At 37.0% G+C, this 21011-nt stretch overlaps 1 protein-coding gene across 1 annotated transcript in view; it reads right to left on the minus strand.

Moving 5' to 3' along the window:
• tprg1 (tumor protein p63 regulated 1) overlaps positions 1 to 20498 on the minus strand; it is a 39028-nt gene extending 18530 nt beyond the window's left edge. Inside the window, exons 1-4 of the mRNA XM_077198843.1 lie at positions 20312 to 20498; positions 19241 to 19633; positions 18022 to 18113; positions 11801 to 11977 (exon numbers count right to left, since the gene is read on the minus strand). Of these exons, the coding sequence (XP_077054958.1) occupies positions 11801 to 11977; positions 18022 to 18113; positions 19241 to 19618 (647 nt within the window). The 5' untranslated portion in view covers positions 19619 to 19633; positions 20312 to 20498. The remainder of the gene's footprint in view (positions 1 to 11800; positions 11978 to 18021; positions 18114 to 19240; positions 19634 to 20311) is intronic.
• Positions 20499 to 21011: the final 513 nt, after the last annotated feature.

A 21011-nucleotide genomic window follows, 5' to 3' on the forward strand; every position in this document is an offset into this window, starting at 1 on the left:
ACAATATAAAAATATATTAAAAACGTTAAATGTTAATTGCGATTAATCACGATTAATTACAGAAACATGTTTGATTAATTAATTTTTTAATCGATTGACAGCACTAATATTTATTTATTTTCCATATTTACACAAAAGCAACTGTCACTCTTAATGTCAGTAGTGTCAGAGTCCCTCCCCGAGAGGAAGACTTCAAAAGTAAATTCCTTTTGTGTGAAAACAGTTTCTCAAAACTGACTGCCTGTCTATTAATTAATTTTCATCATGTTTACATGTTTGTTTTGAAGTAAAAAAAAACAAAAAACTGTGGTTTACTTATAGATTTTGGACACTTATGCAACTGTTGTGATTCATTATATGCAACAACTCATTGATTTCAAAGGTATCTGCAAATGGTGACAAGTAAATATCTGAAAGTGATTCAGTGACATTAGGGCCCTTATATGATTGGCTTACCGGTTACTCGTTCGGATCATTCGAGAAATTTTTGAATGCCATTTCATCCTTCAATGCTAGAATCTAGAACACCAAAAATAACCTTTATAGAAAAAAGCCTCATTCCTCATTACATCAGTGCCACTGAATTATAGATTTTTGTGAAGTCACAAATGTTACTAGTCGCTATTAGCTTTAATAAGGAGCAATCTCACTGACAAGAACACAACAGTCAATGGAAAATTGTTTTTACTATAATCATTTATCATAACCTCGAATGGCACAAGAAGATACAATTATTCAAATAGCACAGTTGGTTTAATTTAGGATTGATGAGTTTAGTTTTTGAACAACTTTTAGATTGAAATGTCACCTCATTTGTAGAATGACTCAAAAATAAACACAGCAAGAAACGTACACACACTCAAATGTATTCTTAGTTAATCTCTGGTGCAGCGTCTTGAAATTCCTGTAGCGGTCGACTGCACTTATGTATGGCTGAGGACTGGTAAGTCAACACACTAGATGAATATCAGAGGTCTGCTACAGCTGTCAGGGCAAGTGGCTCGCGGAGTGCCAGACCCAACAAACAAATCCCCAGATTGCTCAATAGATCCTACGATTGAGCAGAACGGCCACTCACTGTGGTGGGCCATCCGTGAACAAGTCTTTTACTTGACATGATTGAAAAACAAAATACATGCAAAATATTTCAAAGCAAGAGAATAAGGGCGAGAGGAAGAAGGTGGGGCTTTATCCCAGTGACTAATTTCCTTCAGGAGGTGAAGATCCATAAAAGTAAATGCCAAGAAATTATGCATCATAATGCTTCTGTTTTATATAAGCAATATCTTATTGCAATTACGCATAAATCAGCGCTCTCTATATACTCTAAAACACCACAAGATTTAGAGATTTAGTGCTATGCTTCCAGTTCCTGACAATGACAAATCAGACTAGAGTCTCTCAGGTCCAAACAGTGCTGTCACATTATTCTACATAAGCGCAGTGGACAGTCAATACAGTAAATGACCTGGCAAGCACTAGCATGTTGACACATAGTTAAGAAATGGTTAACAGATCCCTATGTAAACTTTAGCTAATCCTTCCCAGGAAGTCAATCACAATGAATGCTTCAATACAATTCAGTTTTTTGTGTAGTTTTTACCCCACCCAGTGCACTTAATGGAAACAGCTCAGATTGATTGCAAGGTCTAGGAAATCTGCAAAATTAAAAAGCTTAAAGTAATTCAGAAGTTATATCGGCAATGTTGTTCTTAATCAGGTAATGTGTGGAAGGTGGTTTTAGTTATGGTACAGTTGTGGGAGGATATGAACTGGATGAGGACGCTGTGCACAGCTGGTCTAACTGTGTGAAATTGCCCCCTCTGCTGACAAAATGATTCATTATCAAGTGTCCAATAATGTGATGGGGTGGAATATATACACAGAAATTCAGCATTTAATTTTAATCAGAAAGCTACAGTATATACATATTATGCATAATGTGCATGTACACTACTATTCAAAAGTTTGGTTTTGATATTTTTTTAAGAAATTCATATTATTCAGACATTTGTACAGACATTTATAATGTTGCAAAATATTTATATTTCAAATAAATGCTGGTCTTTTAAACTTTCTACTCAACAAGAACTTCTTGAACAACAAGAAATCTTTCTTGAGCATCAAAGTTTATAGAAAGACTTCAGGTTACACTGAAGACTGGAGTAATGGCTCCTGAAAATTCAGCTTTGCCATCACAGAAATAAGTTACATTTTAAAGTATATTAACATAGAAAACTAGTTGATCTCTACATCTTCGCTGTGACAATATACGGTTATCGCTTTGCCTATCCAAGGTTTGTAATGACAATCTCCAAGCTTAATTTCGTTTTCTGAAAATTGCCTCCAAGTCAGACACATTTTGATGTTTCATAAACATCCTCTTTACACTTAAAATGCTAGATATATTTTTATAGCAACATTCCATCCAAAAAAAAGAAAGAAAAAAAAAAGGCTCTTGTCAGCACGAGCTACTGAGGACACATGAGTGATGTGCAGGGTAGATGGGTAATTACCTTGTCTAGACAGTCTAGGTGAAAAGCACTTTTTGAAAACACTGCAGACTTCTTCATCCAGCCACAGTGAATGAACTCTCTTTGCACCACACTGGGGCTAAGACTCATTCAAAACCACCATGAACCATTCTCCCTGCAGTGAAGGGAAGGCATCAGTGGCCTACAGACATCTGGAGTAAACACTTACTATAATCTATGATAGAACTTGGTCATGGTGGAGCCACTGCATTTTTTCGGCTGCACTGTAAATAAATCTGATTATCATGAGAAAAAAAAAATACTGGATTGTATGAATATCCATCCAGTGCTCTTTCTTAAGAGGTGTACTGTCTTAGAAGCTTAGAAATTAAAAATAGAAAGGGTAGAGTCTCAACAAAATTGCTTGTCTCTCTCATTCTCAGTACCCCAATCATTTATCACTGTAATAACTCGTTGCAAAAGCCCACACATAATCAGCAGCACACTTTTTCCCCACATGTCCTGCACTGATTGTTGGAAATCTGATGGCTTGAATGTGTTATGTACGACTAAATGTTTTCGACAGAGCTGAGAATATAGGAATGCACATTCAAATTCTGGCTGATACAGTTAATTATTTTCATGTTATTAATTACATTCTATACTACTTTGAAAAAAGTAAAAAATACTATACACTAAATTAAAATCAAAAACTCTACAGCTGAATTTAGGCATCACAACATTATTTACAATATGAAAAATGGATATTAATATTGAGATCGTTTAAAACATTATGCAGTAGCCTACTTCAAAATGCTCCTAGAGATGACAATAAAGGTAACCTAAATGTGAAAACAAGTGGACAGAAATATACAATATTGGCAGATATACACTACCATTTAAAAGTTTGGGGTCACTACGATTTTGTAAAGAAATTAATCCTTTTATTCAGAAAGGACACAATAAATTGATCAGAACTGAAAGTAAAGAAATGTGTAATGTTACAAAATATTGTCAAATAAATGCTGTTCTTTTGAACTTTCTACTAATCAAAGAATCCTGAGAAGGGGGAAAAACGATCACAGTTTACATTGAAAATGATAAGAAATGTTTCTAAAGCACCAAATCAGCATATAAGAATGATTTGTGAAGGATCATGTGACACTGAAGACTGAAGTAATGATGCTAAAAATTCAGCTATTGCCATCACAGAATTACATTTTGAAACAGCTGTTTTAAATTGTAATATTTCACAAAACTTTTGAATGGTAGTGTATCTAATCTTGACTGATACAGATACATTAATAAAGAACACTTATCCATATCGGTAACAACATGGTAATATATTCCAGTAATATACTCATAGAGGTATCAGAAAATTAGTCAAATGATACAAAACCCATTGGATCCTGATCACCCTGTCTGGGATATTACAATAATATTTAGCTCAGCTGATACTTTGATAAACTAAAGACAGCAAAAAAATCCGCCAGTGTCAACATTTAATTGATTAAAGCAACACAAACACAGTTACACAAAAAGTCCCACACTAAGGGTGTGTTTGGATTAACTTAAACAGACTCTGGTCCCATTGCTCTGTTAGTGCGGTCCATTTGAATAAGCTTGAATCCTGGTGCATACCAAACAAGCGTACCGAGACCACTGAAAAGGGACAGCTTCCAAAGAAAAGGTGCGGTTTGACTGAAATACAAAAATGCAACTTACCAATGACATCTAAACTAACAAAAAACAGGATGTGAAGTCACAATATGCGACCTTAAAAAGGACAGAATACTCAAGCATACCTGCTTCCAAAATCATATACTTCCCTCAAATGTAGTACCTACTCAGACAGCTAGCGATTTTGGACACAGTTTTTCTCATCATAAGAGCTACATTACCCATTACAGTTTGGTAGGCTTGACTCCTTTACACATTTTATAAGCACTTCACAAAGTCTCAGCTGGTAAAAATGTACGCACTTACAATTAGCGCATTTAGCCCAGCACACAGTATTGGTTTAGATGTTCGGTAAGTTCCGTCTCAAAATATATGTCATAAAAGCTGTATCTTTCTGTTTTGTATCTTTAGGTGCGGTCTTAAAAGTGACAGTGTGAACGCTAAGTGAACCAACGTTAAATGTATAATTTTCTTTGACCAAAAGAACAAGAAAATTTAACTACAAGTGTGAACACACCTTAAATTTCCTTAGAATGCACAAATGCATGCAACTATATTGTGATGTGGGGCATCACAATTTGCAGTGTACATGATTTATTCCATTCACTCAATATTCACTAATTCATTGGACTGATGCTGGACAATGGTGTAAGGTAATTACTGAGGTTTACCTTTTAGAGTTTGTTAGCATTCTGCTGTCCCACTACTGTACTGTAAATGGGGTTCTGTACAAAAACATCTAACAGTTGACTGACAATAACAGAATAAAGGACTCATCAACTGGAGTGATTAAAGCTGAAGAGATATCTGGATATCAATAAGAATAATATTTAAGTGGTGTGCTGTGAGTAAAAAGGAGAACATGAGCGGAGAACTGTGTGCACAGTTGTTTAAAAGAAAGAAGTGCAGACAGCTTGAGCATGAGATTAAGTTTGCAAAAAGACAAAATAATGAGGGAGATGGAAAGAAATGATTAAGCAAAAATGGAAGGAAAAGGAAACAGAAAGAGAGTGGCTTTAAAGCTTGCCTTTCTCCTCCAGCACTCTAGGGCGGTTTTCAGTGGCGTTTTATTTATAATTGAATGTAATGTGGGGAGATAAAGTCAGCCCAATACGGCCTGCCTCTCCTAAGCACTTCATGCCACATTACGTTTTATTCATCAAATTAGTTTTACTTGGGTTGGTGTCCCCTGAGCCAGCTTTAAAAGGTTTGGATGAAAGGACTACATTAATTTCTACCACTAATCGGTTACACAAGAGCTGTACTGACAGCTCTACCCTCCCTGCGTTATAAAGTCCTCCTTACATCCGATTTCTATTCACATAATCCCTCCACACAAAAAATAAGAGAAGAAAAGAGGCTCTGGCCTCCTTCCCCTCTGATACCATTTGTCAAATCCTGCTGCATAGTGGGTATTATCACCCTGTAAAAACTGCTAATACGGTTAGGAAAAATGACTCATGGTCTCAGATTTTCCTCATTTGTCTGTTTAAGGCTTTATGGAAGATGGAGAAATGTACAGAAATGAACGAGAGTCAAAAGCTATTGGCTTAAATATTCACAAACATACAAAGTGCTTTAATGTGAGAATATTACAGGTTACTGATGCCAGTTGACTTCAGTGGTAAGTCAAGTTATGAGTCTTATGAAAACATTTTTTACTGACATAAATCCAATAACGTATTCAGTAATTAATTAATTTTGATGTCCAATAACAGTATATAACAAAAGAATAAATATAATATAAATCAATTGTGCATTTACTACATTAATAAATAAAAATAAAAAATACATTAAAAACAGTAATATTGTGAAAGGTTATTACAATTTAAAATAACTTTTTTAAATAGAAATAGAAAATGTTTAGAATTATTTAATGAATAGAAAGTAAAAGAACAGCATTTATTTGATTATTTTTATTTATTTTTATAACAATGCAAAAGTCAATTTAATGCATCCTTGCTGAATAAAAGTATGAATTTATTTCCAAAGGCAAAAAAAAAAATATATATATATATATATATATAGGTCCTTCTCAAAAAATTAGCATATTGTGATAAAGTTCATTATTTTCCATAATGTAATGATAAAAATTAAACTTTCATATATTTTAGATGCATTGCACACCAACTGAAATATTCCAGGTCTTTCATTGTTTTAATACTGATGATCTTGGCATACAGCTCATGAAAACCCAAAATTCCTATCTCAAAGAATTAGCATATTTCATCCGACCAATAAAAGAAGTGTTTTTAATACAAAAAAAGTCAACCTTCAAATAATTATGTTCAGTTATGCACTCAATACTTGGTCGGGAATCCTTTTGCAGAAATGACTGCTTCAATGCGGCGTGGCATGGAGGCAATCAGCCTGTGGCACTGCTGAGGTGTTATGGAGGCCCAGGATGCTTCGATAGCGGCCTTAAGCTCATCCAGAGTGTTGGGTCTTGCGTCTCTCAACTTTCTCTTCACAATATCCCACAGATTCTCTGGTTCAGGTCAGGAGAGTTGGCAGGCCAATTGAGCACAGTAATACCATGGTCAGTAAACCATTTACCAGTGGTTTTGGCACTGTGAGCAGGTGCCAGGTCGTGCTGATAAATGAAATCTTCCACTCCATAAAGCTTTTCAGCAGATGGAAGCATGAAGTGCTCCAAAATCTCCTGATAAAACACAGTGGACCAACACCAGCAGCTGACATGGCACCCCAGACCATCACTGACTGTGGGTACTTGACACTGGACTTCAGGCATTTTGGCATTTCCTTCTCCCCAGTCTTCCTACAGACTCTGGCACCTTGATTTCCGAATGACATGCAAAATTTGCTTTCATCCGAAAAAAGTACTTTGGACCACTGAGCAACAGTCCAGTGCTGCTTCTCTGTAGCCCAGGTCAGGCGCTTCTGCCACTGTTTCTGGGTTCAAAAGTGGCTTGACCTGGGGAATGCGGCACCTGTAGCCCATTTCCTGCACACGCCTGTGCACGGTGGCTCTGGATGTTTCTACTCCAGACTCAGTCCACTGCTTCCGCAGGTCCCCCAAGGTCTGGAATCGGTCCTTCTCCACAATCTTCCTCAGGGTCCGGTCACTTCTTCTCGTTGTGCAGCGTTTTTTTGCCACACTTTTTCCTTCCCACTGAGGTGCCTTGATAAAGCACTCTGGGAACAGCCTATTTGTTCAGAAATTTCTTTCTGTGTCTTACCCTCTTGCTTGAGGGTGTCAATGATGGCCTTCTGGACAGCAGTCAGGGCGGCAGTCTTACCCATGATTGCGGTTTTGCGTAATGAAACAGGCTGGGAGTTTTTAAAAGCCTCAGGAATCTTTTGCAGGTGTTTAGAGTTAATTAGTTGATTCAGATGATTAGGTTAATAGCTTGTTTAGAGACCCTTTTCAAGATAGGCTATTTTTTTGAGATAGGAATTTCGGGTTTTCATGAGCTGTATGCCAAAATCATCAGTATTAAAACAATAAAAGACCTGAAATATTTCAGTTGGTGTGCAATGAATCTAAAATATATGAAAGTTTAATTTTATCATTACCTTATGGAAAATAATGAACTTTATCACAATACGCTAATTTTTAACGAAGGACCTGTATATCTTACTGACCCCAAACTAGGGCTGGACGATATGGCCAAATTTTATATCACGATATATTTCTTAATTTCGGTCGATACGATATAATTCCGATATCGATATGAACAATTTAAAAGCCTCAGAAAAACTGCCAAGAAATCTGCTGGAGTCTTTCGCTACTGCACTATAACAAACTACATGAAGCAATGAAATAACCCATCATAACAATAATATTCTCTTCTCAATACCTGCTACAAGACTATGAAAGCATATGGGTAGCAATATTCAGTTTGAAATGTAATATGTAAAATGACAATGTAATATGTAAAATGGCAATGCATTTCTGTTTTTAAATTTACATTTGCCATAACATTTGTGCAACATTTGGTACACAAAATAGGGGAATTTTTTTTCCGATTTAAGTCCCATTTCCTGCATTTACATAAATTTAGGGACTATGGTGTTACAAAATCCAGGAAACAATTAAGTTGATTATAATGATAAATCCTGTCAAAAATAAAAGTAGGCTATTAAACTATGTATAACAAAAATATGTCTTACTTTTTTCAAGACTTGAGATAATCATTTTATAAAGTCAAAAATGTTCACCATTAATGTTTTGTGTGTGAATAAAACTGAAATATACAGAAATTGAATAAGGTTATCAAATAGTCTGAACTTCAAAAATTATAAATTAAATATAGATTAATCCTTATTAAAGCTACACGCGTTCTTTAGACAAGATCAGTGAGTAATTTGCTCTGTTCCCCTTTGTTCTTTGGTTAACTTAACTGACAGACAGAATTGGCTGCTGTCCCTTTAAGATCTGTCGCTGATGAGAGGATCTTACGCATTTAATTTTCTCATTTGGCTACTCTTAACTTTCATTTAAGATTTTATTTAACTCATTTAGACTGTTCTTGTGAGGATACAATTGACAAAACGGACATTTTGGCATAAATGTGTGTGTTATTATTCAAGCGCTAAAGAAAGAGAACTGGATTCTGCGCGTCGTGTGCGTGTGTGTGCGCGCGTCAGGACATTCACAGGGAGCGATACCTGCTCATTAGGGCTGTAACGATACACCAAACCCACGATTCGATTCGTATCACGATTTTTGACCCACGATTCGATTCGTATCGCGATTCTATCACGGGGGCGGGGCTTGAGGGGGCGGGGCTTGTGGTGAAAAAAAGAGATTTTGAGAGAAGAAAAAAAATACCGGTATGTTTATTAAATAACATTAGGAAAAACCTGTATAATCTAAACACCAAAGAACAATAATAACTATGCAAATTATTATACTATACGGCAGTGTAGGCTGCTGCTTTTGGGCTGTGTTCTGTACTCCAACTAAATTGATTTCGGGATGGTGCCGTAATATGCATCTGCATGTTGGACGTGTTGCCGGTCAATTCAGGATTAATTTAATGCACTTTCTGAGAATTTATATTTCAAGTTTTGGCTGCAAATTTCACGTCCATAATGCTGAAATTGCCAAATTTTAAATAATTTATCCTCAACTAGTTTTGTGGTGTAGGTCTACGTAGGCTATTTTATAATGTTAACTTCAAATAATACTAATAGTAATTTAAAGATGTGGTAGTTCTCATGGGCCTGAGGGGAGGGGAGGGGGGGAGGAGGAGGGGAGGAGGGGGGGGGGGGATCCCCCCTTTAGATGATTCTCATGGGGGGGATTTTTTTTGTTTGAGGGGAGAAAGGGGGGGCATTTTTTCCAAACAAAATTATTACATTTATCTTGCCTAAATGTTTGCGCTCATTGCATTTTTACAATGGGGTAATAGCCTATTGTTGTTAAGAATTTACACATCACAAGGAAGCTTGATTTAAATTGTTTAATTAAATTGAAAAAAGTAGCACAAATAAATACAATAGAATAAAGATACAAATAAAGACCATTAAAGAGAAAAGTTTTTGAATAGGTCTAACACTAGTATTTATATACAGATACTGAATAAAGTAATCAAATGGAAAATAACACTGGGTAGTATTTTAGTCCTGAATAAATTAAATACATAGGCTATTAATCCTGATTCCTTTAACTTAAAGCCATCTTTTGTTGTTTTGACAACAAAATTAATGACAGACACATATGGCTGCCGTCACTTTAAGAGCTAGTGCACGGATCCTGTGTTCATTATACTGGCATGCGTTTTATGTTTATTAAAGACAAAACCGACTATAGCCTATTTAGAGTATAGCCTACTCACAAAGACCGAAATTGACAATTTTGCGTGTTAAAGCAATATAATCCGCGAAAAATAGTTACTAGCCAGCTGTTTTTGAGGCGGATTTTCTATGAATGTGCGCATAGAAAATAATCTCAGAGAGCGCGCGACCACTGATTAGTTTAAAATCGCTTGAATGTTTAAACTGGTAAGACTTAAAAAGACTTCAGTCACGATGCACTGCTGGCCCGATTGTGCAAGTGAATATTCCGTCATGTCCCGACCTTACAGTCTATGGTCCCGACTCCAAAACGCGAGTGTGTATTATCGCCGCAGCGCTTGATGCCTGCCTTGCACAAAACATTATGAGAAGAGATAGAAGACGCGCGGCACCGCTGAACACTCACGCTGTTTGTGAAATTGCTTCTGGAAGATAGTTGTTAAAAGAATGATTTTATTTTATTATCTGTGTGGATTACGATTGCGGGAATTTCCCACATTATAAATGGGAGACCTGCGGGAATGATTAGAATTATGCGCTATACCCGCGCCGAAATTCGAGCCCTGGTTCTAGACAGGAAGGATAACTCTGGGAGTTGGAAGGGGTGTGATCGCGATTCTGCCTTCTCACATCGCGATACAGGATCGTGGACCTGAGTATCGCGATTTCGATTTTATATCGCGTATCGTTACAGCCCTACTGCTCATTAGAACTTTCGGTGAGCTATTTTGAGAGTGTGGACGCGACGTTCCTGGCCGCGGACGCGCGCATCGGCATAGTCTATCTCCTGATCCTCGTCTGATGTATTCCCTCTGCTAGTAGTCAGACTCGGCAGTCACACTCCGGCACATTTTGCAGCACGCTGAAACACCGAAACACCACTGAATTTATACCACTGAATTAGTCTTTCCTCTCTTATCAACTATTTCATCTGCTTTCTCCTCACTTGTGGAAGCTCGTTCAGTCACATTTGCATTGCGGTCAGGGGCGCTCATTCTGTGGCTGAAACTTGCCGCGTTGGAGATCCGCTGCTCTGAGCAGTGGCTGTGTGTCTGTGGTGTACGTCATCAGGAAAGTAGCCAATTGTGTTCTGCTCTTTCTGACGGCTGCGCGCCTAACGTCAGTCAGTGACAAATGCTGCTATGTATATTGAAATATCGAAAATTTATTTAAAAATCATATCACCGTTATCGGAAAAAAAAATATCGCGATATATATTGATATTGAATTATTGTCCAGCCCTACCCCAAACCTTTTTAACAGTAGTGCATCTCCTATTCATATATTTTTTCAATAACCAACTATTTTCAACCAGGTGTCCAGCTATTATTAAGACCATCAAGCAGTTAAAGTAACACTGGCTTCTGTTTACTTGCAGTTATCACATCCAAAATGTCCTTATTGAAGCAGAACAGGAGTCCATCTCTCATTCTTGACAAGCCCTGCAAGTTTGTCATATACATATGGAGCACCTCTCTTTGTGCTCTATCTCTCCCCAGACTTTCCTCTTATCATGCAATTAAGCATGACATGCAAAAGGTGGGGAGGAATTTACAACTGATTAACAGAACTGGCAATAAGCCAGTGTGGAAGATGTTTCTTAGAAAAATACCTTCTGAGGGTTCTTGAATGTGCAAGGCTTCATTACACATGGCAACAGGTGGCACAATAACAATCAGTGGAGCATAGAACATTTTTTGTGCTTGTATTTTTGGTTCTGACTGTCACAGTTGATCAGAAACTATGAAAATCAGATGTACAGTTAAAAGTTGATGAACTGCTGGCAAATGAAGAACATTCAGAAACGTTTTGTTGCATTAGGGAGATGTGACCTTTTCAACAAGGAATGAACTGATACTGATGAAAGAAAGGGTGTTACTCACTTCAGGAGGGAATTTGGAGGAAAGCAGAAGGTACCATGGCTGATGCGGTCAATGAAGTTGAGTGGAATCTTCTGGATCTGCTGACAGTGAAGCATGATGAAGTCATACTTGCAGACGAGAAGGGTGTTCTCTGTGATGAGCACCAAACGCTCTTTCTCATTGTTCCAATGATCGATCCTACACAGGAAAAGGGAGAGAGCATTAAACATATGGGTATTACTTGTAAAGATGCACAATATTAAAATTCTGGCCAATGTTAGAGCCAAAACCTTGTGGGCAGTACTCTGATACTGTGTATGATGCAGTAGCAACTTGAACAATACTCAACTTCATAAGCAGTTGCTAATTTTCTGCTACTGTTGCTTTTGACTACTTTGATAACACTGAGATGACGTGATAGTGTTCTGCTGCTTCACCCTGAAATATGTCTCAACAGTATGTTTGTGGCAGTCTGGCAGGAACTTCACAGTGCTTAATCGTTTGCAGCAGCTTTAATTAACATGAGTTTAATTATTTGAAACATGCTAGCATGGGTCCCCTACTGGGCCCGACTGCAGACCTCTGCTGTGTTGCATATAGTACATCAATGTAACTACACCACCAACAGCCTACATTCCCATAAATCTGGCTCACAATCCTTCCACAGCTTTGATCAAGCACAGAAGGATTCTTAAACAAGTTCTTGGACATATGTTAATTTAGAGTTTGACAGATTAGCACATGCAGATGAATGAATCTTGTCACAGTATTGTTTCTATACCAGTTATTTTATATGGCAACAGCAGGCTTTTCCATGTAAGTATTTTATGTAGAAAATACTTTGTATTAAGCTGACAGTGTATCTTTTATTCTACCCAATATAAGAGGACAGTTCAAGGCAGAATACTGTCTTTAAAAACACGACTACAACAAAATCAAGCATTCTTGAACTTCACTTTCAGAAGTAATGATTTTTTTAAACAAAAATTAAAAAATGTGATAATATACTTTTGGTTTTTACTGTTAAAATCTATGGTTGCCAATTGCATTTTTTCTTTCAAATTTCCCATGGACCCCCTAGCATTGCTCCCCGGACCACAATTTGAAAACTCCTTGAAGGCGTTAATAATAATAATAATAATACATTTTTTTAGAGAGAAACATTACACATTTGTGAGCTGCACTAGGTCTGTTTGAAACTACAGCCTATTTAGTAAGAAAAAGAGACCAAACTATTTTAAGTTCATCCACACAAAATTTCTATAAACACGTGGGTTTCAATTATGTAGGCCTACATATTCTAAAAGCAACAAAATATCTGCAATTGCCTTGGCATTCTTCTTAAAATATGTATGCTCACATTTTTAGATCCCAGATGTTATGTCAAAACAGAGATATGTGCTTGGACAATGAATAACTACATAATGCATAAGCTACTTTTTATATGAATTACTTTTTCTTTTGGTCAAAACACAAAATCTAATTTCTTTTGTCAGAGCTTTCGCCCCAATTGGTGAGTGAAAACTGAATGTATGGAGAGCTCCTGCCCATGAGACAAAGACAGCGAGAGGCTGTGCATGTTCTCCATTTCTTAAAACTTTCTCTCAGCAAGGAATTGTGAAACTTACTCAGTGATGACAAGGTAAAAACACACAAGACTTGAATCCAGATGTGTATACTTCTATGTGAATGTATTTTCTCTTACTCACAACATGAGATCTGGACAGTGACAGAAACAGCACATGAGAATCTTACTAAAATGCAGGGCCTTTATGCACCCTGGTGTCTTATTTAGGTATACTTTTTACTTGTGTACTTCTGACAAAGTAATTGGAATAATTTCACCTTGGCTGAGTATGTGGGTCTGGGGACGTACAATAGGTGTGAAAGAACACAAACATTTACACACTATATAGACACACACACTAACAGGCCCTCTGGCTCTCAGCGGTGCCCCAGGGCCTTTGGATGTAATACTGCAAGTATAGTGTAAGAGTTGCCCCTTGATATCACAAGACTTGTTAAACTGTACAGTCTTCCTTTACCCCTAAATTACAGGGCGCCAGAATGTGACCAAATGGTCGCATTTTGTGAAAAAAAAAATTCCTGCCAATGCCACTAAATTTTGTTAGAGGTCGCACTGCCATCACATTGCCCAACTGAGATGTGGCATTTCTGTTGCATATGAGAAATATCAAACAGCAAATGAAACAAAAGTGGAACAAAACTGTGCTACTCGTTTGAGCTGCGCAGTGTGGACCGTTTATCAGCTCGTAGCAATTATAGACACGCGACACCATTACTACACAGCGCTGTGAGATCCAGTGAGAAAGCGTTGGAATTTGCCCCAGAATTAACAACATCACAGTGAGATCTTGTAGGAAACATTCAAATTCACAGATTTCAGATCAAACAGCGCTGACGTGCCATGAATGAACAAGTAATAGAAGGCTTTCCAGTCCACAAATCACCAAAATTCACCATAGATTTAATGTAGTAATGCTAACTGTTTCCATGGTACTGTGGCAGAAATAGTTAGAAATAAATGTTATTGTTTTTTTACACGATTCATCTCAGGGTTCTTAAAACCTCTTGAGAGTGAAATTCAGCACTTTTCAAGGGCTTTCAAGTGCTTCACACTATTACAGAACTTCAAAGCTCTTAATATTATCCAATTTAAATGTTATTTTTTAAAATCTTTTGCTCTAGCCCTGAGTATCTATCTCCTGAATTCTAAAGGTGATTTACACCTCAACCATGATTTAGAATGTGTTTTACATCTTTGTACCTACTTAGCGAGTGGTCCACTCCCCATTTTCCTTCTGTTAAAGGGTTAGTTCACCCAAAAATGAAAATTATGTCATTAATGACTCACCCTCATGTCGTTCCAAGCCCATAAGACCTCCGTTCATCTTCGGAACACAGTTTAAGATATTTTAGATTCAGTCCGAGAGCTTTTTGTCCCTCCATTGAAAATCTATGTACGGTATACTGTCCTTGTCCAGAAAGGCAATAAAGACATCATCAAAGTAGTCCATGTGACCTCAGGGGGTTAGTTAGAATTTTTTGAAGCATCGAAAATACATTTTGTTCCAAAAATACCAAAAACGACAACTTTATTCAGCATTGTATTCTCTTCCGGTTCTGTTGTCAATCCGCATTCATGAGTCCGCTGACGTAAGACGAGCTGACGTGTTATCTGGTGCGCCCGAGCTTCGTTTACAGTCTGATGGAGACGCACGCTGTAAACAAAACAATCTTTGCAAACATGTCTAAGGATTTCCACACAGGGGAAGACCTGCATTTTTTTTAACCAGACATATTTATTTGAACCCGAATACACGGACGCATCAGATACACGTCAGCAGCGTCTTACGTCAGCAGCGTCACTGGCCTCATGAACGCGGATTGACAACAGAACTGGAAGAGAATACAATGCTGAATAAAGTTGTCGTTTTTGTTATTTTTGGAACAAAATGTATTTTCGATGCTTCAAAAAATTCTATCTAACCCACTGAGGTCACATGGACTACTTTGATGATGTCTTTATTGCCTTTCTGGACAAGGACAGTATACCGTACATAGATTTTCAATGGAGGGACAGAAAACTCTCGGACTGAATCTAAAATATCTTAAACTGTGTTCCGAAGATGAACGGAGGTCTTGGGACGACATGAGGGTGAGTCATTAATGAAATAATTTTCATTTTTGGGTGAACTAACCCTTTAATATGTGTATGAATCAAATTGCTATTTTCCTCCCTTTAGAAAAACTAATTTGTGACTGACGGCAGAGGTCTAATGATTTCTGGCGTATTTGGTCACCTCTTTGGAACTTTCTTGAGAATGTATGTTTAATGTCTTTATTTCTTGACTCTTGTTTTTTTTTTGCTATTACCCTTCACCCGATCCTTTAACTACCAGTTGAAGGATGATTGTATGTGCTGCCATAAAACACCTGTACCACGGTTCTGTAAAACTATACAAATCATTATTTAATAAAATAAATAAATGTTATTTTCAATGTGATGATTTGTAAAACTAAAAGATGTAGGAAAACCATGGGCCCTATCATACACCCGGCACAATGCATTTTGCTAGTTTCAGCCCGATACAGTTATCATTTTCTAGTCCTGCCCCACGTTGTTTAAATAGCAAATGCATTTGCGCCTATGGGCGTGCTGGTCTGAAAACAAGGTGTGTTCAGGGCGGGCGCAATGATGGCGGTTTGCTATTTTGACGCAACTGAAATAGACTGTGCCATTGTCAAACTGGAACCTGGTCTAAGGTCAATGGCGCAATATTGTTTTTGATATTTAAAGCTGCGAGTTATTAATGTGCACCTATAGGCGGGTCCACAAACGCGTACACTCTGCTTGCGCACTGGCATTTCAGTGCGCTTTAGACCATGCGTTTAGATCGTTAAAATAGGGCCCTAACACTTTGCGGCAGAGAAACATTTACATTTGAAATTACCACTATAACCAGTAGATGGTGGCACAGGAGCACTTATTGACTTTGGGGGGCTACTTCACAAGCCTACTTCACAAAGTATGAAGTAACAAAGTCTTATAAAAAACTAAAACTTTTCTTTAAAATGAGACTGAATTACACAAACTAAAGTAAAAGTAAAGAGCGCTCCTTTTATAATCACTGAAAATGTCAGTCAGTTTAGTATGATAATAAAGAAAAATGGTGCATTTAATAATAGTAGAACATTTTCCCTACAAAAAAATTAGGTTTTTGCAAGTTACTGTTGTTAATAAGTTAATTTTATCTACATCTCAATTCAAGCTCAGTGCTTTACTGTTGAATTTCCAATAAACAAACGTGTAATAGTATTATTAGTAACTACTAATACCTGTAACTGTACCTAAACTATGGAACTCTCTTTCCCCCGATCACTCTGTTGTGTTAATACTATTTCTATATTTAAAACTATGCTCAAAACTCACTTATTTTCTGAATCTCAAAATTCTTAAATTGTACTACATTTCGTTGTGTCTGATTGTATTCTGCTGTATGCTGCCCTGTATACATAATTCTCCTTTATTGTACTTTTACTCTCATCTACCTACTGTTGTTTTGTTTGTTATCATTGTTCATTGCCATTATCGTTGCTTGTTCATTGTAAAGCGTCCTTGAGCCCTGGAAAGGCGCTATATAAATAAAACTTATTATTATTATTATTATTATTATTATGTAGCCTACTTATTAATGCAAAACAGTAGTCATTTTATGATTAAATTAACTATGATTAAAAATTCCACCAGTGCTACCAAATCAGGTGACGGCACCACCATCTGTAGAACTTAGTGGCACCAGTGCTACTGCTCCCAAATGTTAGCCTGGAGCCCTAAATTACTGCAAGGTTTTCAAAGAGTTGGACGATTGTTCACATACAAGGCTTTGTGATTAAGCCTCAAATAATAATTGTGTATCCTTTTAAATTAAAAATGCAATGAAATGGTATTACTTCATGTATTACTATGAGGAAGTAAAAGTAAAACATTTTTAGTAATTCAGTATATCAAATTTTTACATGGTACTGTACATTTTTGCATGAGCTTATTTTACATTTATTTTAAATTATGCACATAATGTGAGGGCATGCACAGAGCAAGATAATGCATTTCATTATTATAGTAATCCTTTGATAATGAACACGTGGAATACGAGACTATTTAAAGCTAATTTAACACAACTAACCTTACCTGTATGCTTTTCAAGTGTCTTTGTTTTGACAGCACAAAAAGGCAATGTACAACTAAAGCTATTTCTTACAATGACTATCATAATAAATTTATATCAGTCAAAAAGAATGAATTCCATGAACTTCATCTTTTGTTTCAAGCCTAAGCTCAAACCACAGAGCTGCTCAGGCATTGCTGTAAATAAATGTGTATGTGTGTCTGTGTACTTCTGGGTACTACTACGGAGCATGGGAAATATAATATATATTATTAATTATCACAGAGCAAGGCCTTCAAACTGTTTCCTGAAAGCCTGCTAACAGACAGATAGAAGCTGTCATCTGCCAACACATTTATCAAAATGTATTTTAGCAGCTCCATTCTGCTCCCTGTTTATTTCACTTTATTTCCTGTACATTTTACTTATTTACAGAACACCGATGCGAGATAATGGATTGCGTCCTGAAATGAGTGCCATGTGATGAAAGAACTAAATGAGACTCTTTTACTCCACGTGAATGTTGCACAGAAACAAGAAAAAAACACTTACTCAGCCATGAGCCAAACACTCTGGACAGCACCATCTTCTGTGGGATCCACCAGAGATTTAACATCTTCAATGGCTTGGTCCAATGTTCCGGGCTAAAATGTGACATAGCACAACAATTAATCTTCATCAAGTCATATTACAACCAGTGACATCTGTACATTAGGGGCCAGTGGGGCCAGGACCCACTAGACTTGAGGATGCTCACATTAAAAAAAAAATTCCTTAAACTAAACTTGTTCTGAGTTCCTTTAACAAGACAATTTTATTTTGTGAAACTATTTGTTAAACCATATCTGTGATGTTGAAGCCATATAACTGTACACATTTTTTTCAGTAAATCATTGAAGGAGTGGAGAATGTCACACCCCTTTCTTCCAATTTTCATATAAAAATGTTTTTCAAAAAGGTGTATTTGACAATGACCAAATATTAGCATTTCATAATGTTCTTGTGCACATTGTGTCCATATGAAAGAAACATTGAAATGGTTAAAACTTTAAAAGAAGTAAGCCTTGATGTGCTTTGTATGCCAGATGTATACTGACAAGTTCCTACAAATTACCTACAAGCAACATTCATTAGCGAGTGAGTTTGATTTAATTGAACTGATTTGATTCTAAATATTATAAGATTTGATTCTAACTATGACAATAACTATTAATTTGTTAAGTGTTGTGGCACACCAGTACAGAGACAAAGATGCCACTGATTACAATACCAGACACAATACAATATAGTGCTTAGGCATACAAATTGAATTCTATTTTAAAGTAAGTGGGAACAATGGTTTTGAAGGATGAGTGATCCCATTCCACCACTTTCACAGAACATAATCTGCTCTTTGAGCAGGCCAACAGACATTATTTGCTAATCAAATGTCCTCAGGTAGACTAAGGAAACAGAAAACAGGAAGACAGCTTTCAGTATTCTCTGCAGGTGAGGAATATACAGTATGTTTGACTGAATATTGGCACACTCATGTCAGTACTCAACGAGTGACGAGTATTAAGACTATCATTGTTTGCTGAATAGGTGATTGAGGATATTCACTACAAAAGGTGTGGTCAGCAGCATTCTATTGTACAGCAGAGCACACCACTCAACATACAAAAGAAGTGTATGTGTCAGAATGATTACAAACACAATAGAACCACAACACAGTTGTGGTCAACACAGAAAACAGAGACTTCGATGAGACTTAAAAAAAAGTAGACATTACCCTGAGGACAAAAAATTTCTTGACTTTAAACTGTTGTGCAGATGTTTGCCATTTCGCTTTGACCGTTGAGGCACGTGGAGAGGGGGTGGTTTCTGCCTTGGCCTCTGCAGCAGGTGTGCTGGGTTTTTCTGTTTCACTAGGAGATTGTTGAGGATGGATGTCTGGTTCCGGAGACTTTTGAGTTTGCTGCTCCAAGTCCACAGAATTGAATGTCCCCTCATCATTCTCTGACATAATGACCGGAGACATTTGAGTTTGCTGGTCCAATTCCACAGAATTGAATGTCTCCTTATCTTTCTCTGACATAGTGACTGGAGACTTTTGATTTTGCTGCTTCAAGTCCACAGACTTCAGTGTTTCCCCATCTCTCTCTGACATAATGATCTAAAAAAACTAGTTCGTTTGAAAAGATCATTAAAATACATAAAGCATAAACGATAAATAATATGCATCGGCCTAAGTTTAAGAAGCAAAATGTATTCAACGGCATGAAACATGCAGTTCGACAATAGTTCGACTCGCAAACAACGAATCTTTTGTGTCGGTTCTTTTAAGTGAACAAGCAATAGTACTCCGATATACAATCTCTTATGAACCGATTCTTTATAATGAATCAAAACACTTATGAATCAGTTGGAGATATTTGACTGATGAATAGATTTCGACATGTCTGAAATATAAATATACCAAGAACTGTGTGATGTTACCATGCTGTTTAAAAAAACATTAAACGTCTAGGTACAGAAATATTTGACAAGAACTGCATTACTTTTATATTCGTTTTGTTCTGTTAATTCTGTTGAAATTATGTCATCATTTGGCAACACAGTCTGCTGAAGGCTGTAGGTAAATGCCGTAAAAGTTTTATTCCCCCCCCCCCCCCCCCCCCTCAATTGTATAAAAAGCGTTCTAAAATATCATCTAAACCGTAACGTTAGCCTAATTCTTACAATTTCCATCTCTATTCTGTAACAACAAAATATTTATCGAAGTATGACACCGCTTAAGTTAGGTATAGGTCTACTATTATAGATGTATTATAAAATGCGGGCAAGTAATGTTGTATCTTACCGATGGCTGAAAGAATGATCTCACCCTGCTGTTACTAGACGGTTTGATTGTGCGTCAGGGGCACCAGAAACTATTTCCTGCTTCCGTGATCTGAAGAGATGGGCGTTTCTCAAAGTAAGCAAAGTTTGGACTTGCGTCCTTGGTAGTTCGGACTTGCCAGTTTCGACTCAGGAGAACGAACTTCTGCAAATGGAACAGAACAGCAGCGTTCTTTGTGGCGTCTCTCAGCACTGGCTACTCCGGTTATCTAGTCTTTATTTCAGTCAACAATAAAACGAAATATGTTATAAAACATCACTCTAGCTGCCTCTTTTCGTTTTCATTTAAAAAACCTTAAACATATAGCCACACAAATGTGGTTCAGGCAAAGCGGCTATTTATAGCAAAACATAAACAACCCTGCCTCTTTTACATTTTAAACATTTTACATTAGGCAACAATAAAATGACATTGACCTAAACAACATGACCTAGGCTACTAAGTCAGCGCTCTGACTAAAACGGTCGTTACAGTTAAATAGCCTAAATTTGCCCTCAGCCAAAACGATTTGCAGGGAACATAGATTCATGAGATCAAAGATCGCCCGTTTGATACACACAAAAATTATATCTAATTTTTAACCACTAAACTACAGAGACATCAGAGCCAGTGACAAATTTCAGAAGAACTAGCCAAGTTCCCTTTCGAGAGGTCTCTCCTA

The sequence above is a fragment of the Siphateles boraxobius genome, unplaced genomic scaffold, assembly GCF_051911475.1.
Source record: "Siphateles boraxobius isolate OS27281-9 unplaced genomic scaffold, OSU_SipBor_1 41, whole genome shotgun sequence".
In the NCBI taxonomy this organism is placed as follows: domain Eukaryota; kingdom Metazoa; phylum Chordata; class Actinopteri; order Cypriniformes; family Leuciscidae; genus Siphateles; species Siphateles boraxobius.